The 6,579-nt window shown below is 43.8% G+C and overlaps 1 protein-coding gene across 1 annotated transcript; it reads right to left on the minus strand.

The window, feature by feature from the left end:
- Nucleotides 1-660: 660 nt before the first annotated feature.
- On the minus strand, nt 661-1,230 carry LOC132024131 (interferon alpha-1/2-like). Its single transcript, XM_059410130.1, has one exon. It carries the CDS (start codon nt 1,228-1,230, stop codon nt 661-663), a length of 570 nt encoding a protein of 189 aa, XP_059266113.1.
- Nucleotides 1,231-6,579: the final 5,349 nt, after the last annotated feature.

The raw sequence follows: 6,579 nt of genomic DNA on the forward strand, positions 1-6,579 counted from the left end.
GTTTTTTCCTCACAGGTCTGCTTCCTTTTCTACTTACAGAATTCATATTATCCCTTCTTCTCACTCTTTTCTTTAACATAACCGATATTAGTTCACTAAAATTATTATTCTAAAGTTTTTTTTTCTACAAAATCCAAGATACCAACACAGCATTGGACTTGTGACGTCTGCCTTTCCCGTGACGACAGCATGCAAAGTGACTTCCAGGAAGTCGATGCGATTACTTCTAATGTGAAAACCAAATCACAAGTGAGAGAGTGGTACAATCCATTCTTTCATCAGGTGTAATTAGACTTGTTTCCTGCTTCAATAAGAAACAAACGCAAGAAGTTTTCTATAGAAACATTTAATGAACAGAAAATAAAGAATTTAACATACGTAAAACATATACAATTCTCTTAATCACAAAGGGTAGGTACAACTAATATAATACAATAAAAAATAACAAATCTTATAAATAGTGAAATAAATAAATAGCTAAATAGGCAGATCAGCATGGTCATCTGAATGCGACAGGTGTTTGTAACGTTGACTTCAAGTTGCTTAATACTCCTGAATACATGTGACAAATTAATTCAGGTCATGTCATGATGATAGCAGAAATGGAGGTCTTTGACACTACAGGACACATGGGAGTGTGATAGTATTCTTCAGAGAGAATCATTTCCATCTTGAAATCCGCAATCTCTTATGCAAGACTGTCGATGCATACAAGGGTTTCATGATCTCTGCTCGGACCATCTCCCAGGCACAAGGACTGTATTGCTTCTCTTGCAGATAGAGGGAGATTCTCTGGAAGTAGTTCCTCAGGATGGAGTCCCCATTCACCAGGGGCGTCTCTCCCACCCCGGCCTCCTGCAGGGGACAGGCTTCCAGGTGGCCCAGCTGCTCAGAAAGTCCCGAGCACAATTCCTCCAGGAGGGTCGTGTTCCAGGGAGCAGGTGAGGCCTCTGTGCAGAAGAGGTGGAAGGTCTTCTGGTTCATCACATGGATAACTGAGAGGGCTTGAGCCTTCTGCAGCTGCTTGCCGTCAAACACCTCCTGGGGAAAGCCAAAGTCATTTGTGTAGTTGTCACAGGAGCTAGCAGACAGTCTCCTCATTTGTTGCAGGAGCATCAGGGCCCTCCAGTTCAGCAGGCTGTGGTCCTGAGGCAGGTCACATCCCAGAGGGCTGAGGGAGTGGCAGCTGAGCACCACCAGGGCTACCAAGAAGGAGCAGAACAGGGTCATTGGGGATCCTGCAGGTGCTGTTGTCCTGGCTGGGGTGGGTACTTCTAGGACCCGTGGCTCTGGCTTCTCTGAACATCTTCTCTTGTGCGTGAGGCTTAAGTAGGGGATATAGAAGTCTTCAGTTTCTGAACGTTTCCCTTACTTTCTACTTCTCTTTTTGCTTTCCTTTCTACATTTTCTACTTGGGTTTGTAGAATGGGTTTTTAAACTATGTATTATTTTCTTTAAGTATTATTCTTGCCTTCAGAATCTTTTTGGATGTTTTTTAATGGAAATTTCCAAGAAAACTTAATAGCAGGGAGACACAGTATATATCATTATTTAATGTATTTTTGTCTGTGCTTCAAGATTAAAAAAAAAGTATAATGTTTATCAAAATCGGGATCCAGAATGACTAAAAATTTTAAGCTTAAAGTTATATTTTAAAGCTATTGATGCTTATGTATGTAAGTAAACTTGATGAGTGACTTATAATTTCTTTAAATGTATACAGTGAAGTATATGGAGTACATATGCAAATTAACAATTTCTAAAAGGAAATAATGACTTCAGTGTACCTGAACATTTACAATCAATCCAGATTGCTAAATGCAAGTGAAAACTGGAATTATTTACTTAACATGTGTTTTTTAGTGCACTGAATTTGAATGTTGCCTCACATTACAAAATCATTTTTTTAAGATTTTTATTTATTTATTTGACAGAGAGAAAGATACAGAGAGAGTACAAGTAGAGCAGCAGGCGGACAGTGAGGGAGAAGCAGGCTCCCAAGGAGCAGGGAGCCTGATGCGAGGCTCCATCCCAGCACCCTGGGATCATGACCTGAGCTGACAGCAGCCGCAAAACTGAGCCCCCCAGGCACCATGAGAACCCTGTCTTTAACTTCACCTGCTACTACATACTCTGGAAGGTATTGTCAAAATGTTTTTTCTGTTTAACACTAGATAACTACTGAGGTGTTGAATGAGTTTTGTAGAGCTAAATCATAAAATTTAATGTATTTGTGTTTTCATTTCCAAAGCCTGCATCACAACAGGCCTCAGACATCAGCAATGGCCACAAGACACCACTGGCAGCTCACCAGTAAGAAAGATCACCTGTCCAGGTAAGACTCTGAGACCCAGGAAATGATGAAGAGAAACTCCTCCAATCCTAAAGGATTCCTGTTATTCCTAGATTTCTCACACTGATCTTGAGGACAGTTTGTGTCCTCTAATTCTGTGCCATTGTTCCTTATGTAATATCCACTAAAACCAGTGAACAACAATAAATAACACAGTTTTGTTAGAGCGCTCCAAGGCATTGCAAGTGCCCCCAGCTGGAAGCCTTGTTCTTTTTTGGGAAGAGGAGGTGTCAAGGTTCTAATTCCAGATGATGGGATTTTCCCAGCAGCACCTCATTGACAAGGTAGTTAATCACCTCTACTAACCTCACTCCTGTGCAGTGACAGAGTGTCCTCCACCTGGCTCTCCTGGACTCACTCCTGAGGACAGGCTGGTCATGTCCTGAGGACTCTAGATTCCCCTGATGTGCAGGGGCTGGTTTCCTTGTTAGGAAAGCACTTACTCCCCCTAGATCCTTGCCCTTGCCTTTGCCCCTGGAGTGTTTGTGTCCGGGACCCTCTCAGTGCTCACCTCCTCCTCTCCTGACCAGGTATCAAAGGTGTCAACAGCCACCAGATGCTGAAGGTGAACGTTTGTTTTCTCCAAGTAGAGAAAAGGTCAATTATAATCCTTTCCCCTTGAATAAGGAAATACATATATTGTGCCATCACAGCTCCTAATTTTCTTTTTTTTTATTGTTTTAAGGTAAGCTCCACCCACATTTTTTTTTTTTAAGATTTTATTTATTTCGTAGGCAGAGAGGCAGGCAGAGAGAGAGGAAGGGAAGCAGTCTCCCTGCTGAGCAGAGAGCCCAATGCAAGACTCGATCCCAGGACCTTGGGATCATGACCTGAGACAAAGGCAGATGCTTTAACCCACTGAGCCACCCAGGTGCCCCTCACCCACATTTTTTTTTAAAGTAAGCGCAACATAGGGTTCAAATCACAGTCTGACATCAAGCCCCAAAGTTAGAGTTAGAATCATCCTCAACCAACTGAGCCACCCAGGATCCCCCATGGTTCAGATTTTCCTGAAGTGAGGGAACACTTGTTACGTCGAAACTTTCTGAGCTCAGCACAGGGATTTCACTGACTGGGTCTCTCAGGAGAAACTTTCAGCACAGAAACTGATGACCTTCACTGGCTCATTCAGTCTGTGTGTTTCCAGTCGGCAGCTTCATCTGGCCATCTGTCTGGTGCTCAGAATGTGGGGGGGTGAGGCCCAGGCTATGGTGTCAGGGACAAACCATCTTGTTGCCTTTTCTTATTCACGGTGTTGCATTTTCAACTTAAGTAACAACAGCAAAGAGAATTTGAATAGCTTAATATTTCCACATGCTTTACTGGACATGCTCTCACCTGCTGGTCCTGATCATGTTCTACGTCATCACGAGGATCACATAGAAGGAAGGAAGAGGAGGGCCAAGGGGCTGCCTCGCGTTTCTCTTTCATTTTTAAGACATCAGTTTTTCTGTTTCTCATGTCACCTTTCCTCGAAAACAAAACGTGGCAGCTGTGTGTGGGGGAGGGGGGAAGACAGCTGTTCTATCTGAACGTGACAAAAGTGAAAGGGTGGCCTGTCCACTGAGAAAATGGCAGAGTGTACGTCAGCAAATTTGATGCAGCAACATTGGGATGAGCAGCTCCAGCAGATGGGGAGAATGAAGGCTGTACTGAGTTATTGCAAGTCAGGAAGGTGACTGCCTCGGCCAGAGGATCCCACAAGACCAACTCTTGAGTCCCCATGAGGCCCTCAGCTCTACAAGAGGAGCCACCTCATTTTCCTTTTGTTCAATCCACATGTACTCAGCTCTGAGGATTGATGAGAGGAGTCACACCAACCAGCTCACAAGAGATTGGTGACCAGGACTCAGCTGATCACCCTCTCTGGAAGGAGACAGGATCCTCACCCTGCCTGAGAGTTCTACCTACCTGTTAAGTCCACTCAGGCCCGGAAAAGGTTGCCTGAGAAATCCAATATGAAGACGAGGGGAACTGAAAGATCCTACATGATTCTGCTCTGCACCTGGATTAGAATAATGATGAGGATCTTTCAAATGACACCACTAAAGCTAACTGCAGTCTAACCCTTCTGAGATCCTTGAAACCATTACCTCTGTCTTCTCGTTAACCCCATTTGGATCCCGGTTATTTCTGCAGCTGTTTGGAGAGAAAAAGAAACCTGGATTTAGAATGTTTCAGATCAAACCAATATCCAAGGTGGAACACAAAGGAGTTGTGAGATAATGGCTGGTCTGGAAGCAGCTGTTAAAACATGTGAGGAATAGAAATGGACAGAGGACTCCAGAACCAGGAGAGTCCATGGCATGAAGTCAGTCAGGTGTTGAGGGTGAGGGATCAAGGACTCTAGATTGCACTGAAGATACCAAAGGCTTGTTGACTGTGGTTGTGTGTGGCAACAGGGGGTGTGGGAGGATGCAGGACTGACTTGAAGTTCCTAAGACAAGTTGTCAGGATCCCTTTTAACACTCATGATAGTGGGGGGGAGTCAAGATGGCAGAGAAGTAACAGGCTGAGATGACATCAGGTAGCAGGAGATCAGCTAGATAGTTTATCCAACCATTCCAAACAGCTACACTCTAACAGAAGATCGAAGAAGAACAGCAATTCTAGAAACAGAAAATCAACCACTTTCTTAAAGGTGGTATCTGTGGAGAAGTGAATTTAAAGTGATGGAAAAATAGACCGCAGGGGGATGATCTGGCTCCCTGCAAGCAGTGGATCAATGGAGCACAAAATCAGAACTTTTAAAAGTCACTTATTTGTGGAGCATAACAAAAAGCATGGAGGAAATGGGGAGTTAGAGAGAAGGAGGTTGGGGTAAATTGGAAGGGGAGGTGAATCATGAGAGACTATGGACTCTGAAAAACAATCTGAAGGGTTTGAAGTGGCGGGAGGGGGGGTGGAGGTCAGGGTATTAGGTGTTGGGTATTATAGAGGGCCTGGATTGCATGGAGCACTGGGTGTGGTGATAAAATAATGATACTCTTATGCTGAAAATAAATAAATGAAAAAACAAGAAGTTAAAAAAATAAAATAAAAGTCTGTTCCACTGAGGGACATCACTCCAGATGGTAAGCCGGGGTGAAGCCCAGGCGGGGATAGCGTGGTCTCACATCCTGAGGGGTTCAAGAAGGGTTGGGATTCTTTGAGCGTCACAGAGCTCCCAGGTATTAGAGCCAGGAAGCCGGTTACAGAGACTGAGCTGAGAAATGAGTTCTGAACTCGGAGTTACCTTCAGCTGTGATCCGTGGCATTGGCAGACCCCTTCTCTGTGAGCACAGACCCCACAAGATCCTGGGAGATCCCCAGAAGAGCTCAGGGATCTCCTGGGTTTGGAGACTTCAGGCGGGGCTGTGTGCCAGAGTGGCTTGGTCACAGGCTGGGGGAGCTCAAAGCGGGGCTATAGGCCAAGGAGATGCAAATGATTGAGCACTTTTCTCCAAGGGTGCACTGAGGAGTAGTGCTCCGAACTCTCAGCTCCTCTGGGCCAGAGATTTGGAGGCCACCATTTTCATGCCATCCTCCAGAACTCTATGGAATGTGTTCAGGGAACAAAAGCTCCAAAGGGGAACCCCAGCGGATTACTTAGCCCGGCCCCTGGTAAGGGCAGTGCAATTCCACCTTGGGCAAAGACACTTGAGAATCACTACAACAGGCCCCTCCCCCAGAAGATCAGCAAAAAATTCAGCCAAGACTGAGTTCACTACCAAGAAGAACAGTGGAATTCCAGAGGAGGAGCAAGCAAAGCATGGAATTCATGGCTTTCTCCCCATGATTCTTAGTCTTGTAAAGTTAAATAATTCTTTTGAATTTTATTTTTTTCTTAAGCTAAATTTTTTTTAACCTTTACCCTTTCCTCTTTTAACTTTTAAACCTGTTTATCTCAACAATACCTTTCTTGAAAAAAACTTTTTTGAGCCTTCATTATTATAGTCATATTTTATCCTTCATTGTATCTACCTTTATTGTTTGTATACACATACGGATTTTTTCTTTTAAAAAATTTTGGGTTACAACTTCTTCTAATAGCTCAAAATTATACCCTAAATCTAGCACAGGTCTTTGTTCTACTCTCCAGCCTGAGCAAAGTCTCTCCACTTATCTTATCAACTCCTTTTTTAGAAATTCTTTTTAAAAAGTTTCATCTTTATAGTCATATTCCATACCTACATCATGTTTACTGTTAGTGTGTGTGTGTGTGTGTGTGTGTGTGTGTGTGTGTG

The sequence above is a fragment of the Mustela nigripes genome, chromosome 9, assembly GCF_022355385.1.
Source record: "Mustela nigripes isolate SB6536 chromosome 9, MUSNIG.SB6536, whole genome shotgun sequence".
In the NCBI taxonomy this organism is placed as follows: domain Eukaryota; kingdom Metazoa; phylum Chordata; class Mammalia; order Carnivora; family Mustelidae; genus Mustela; species Mustela nigripes.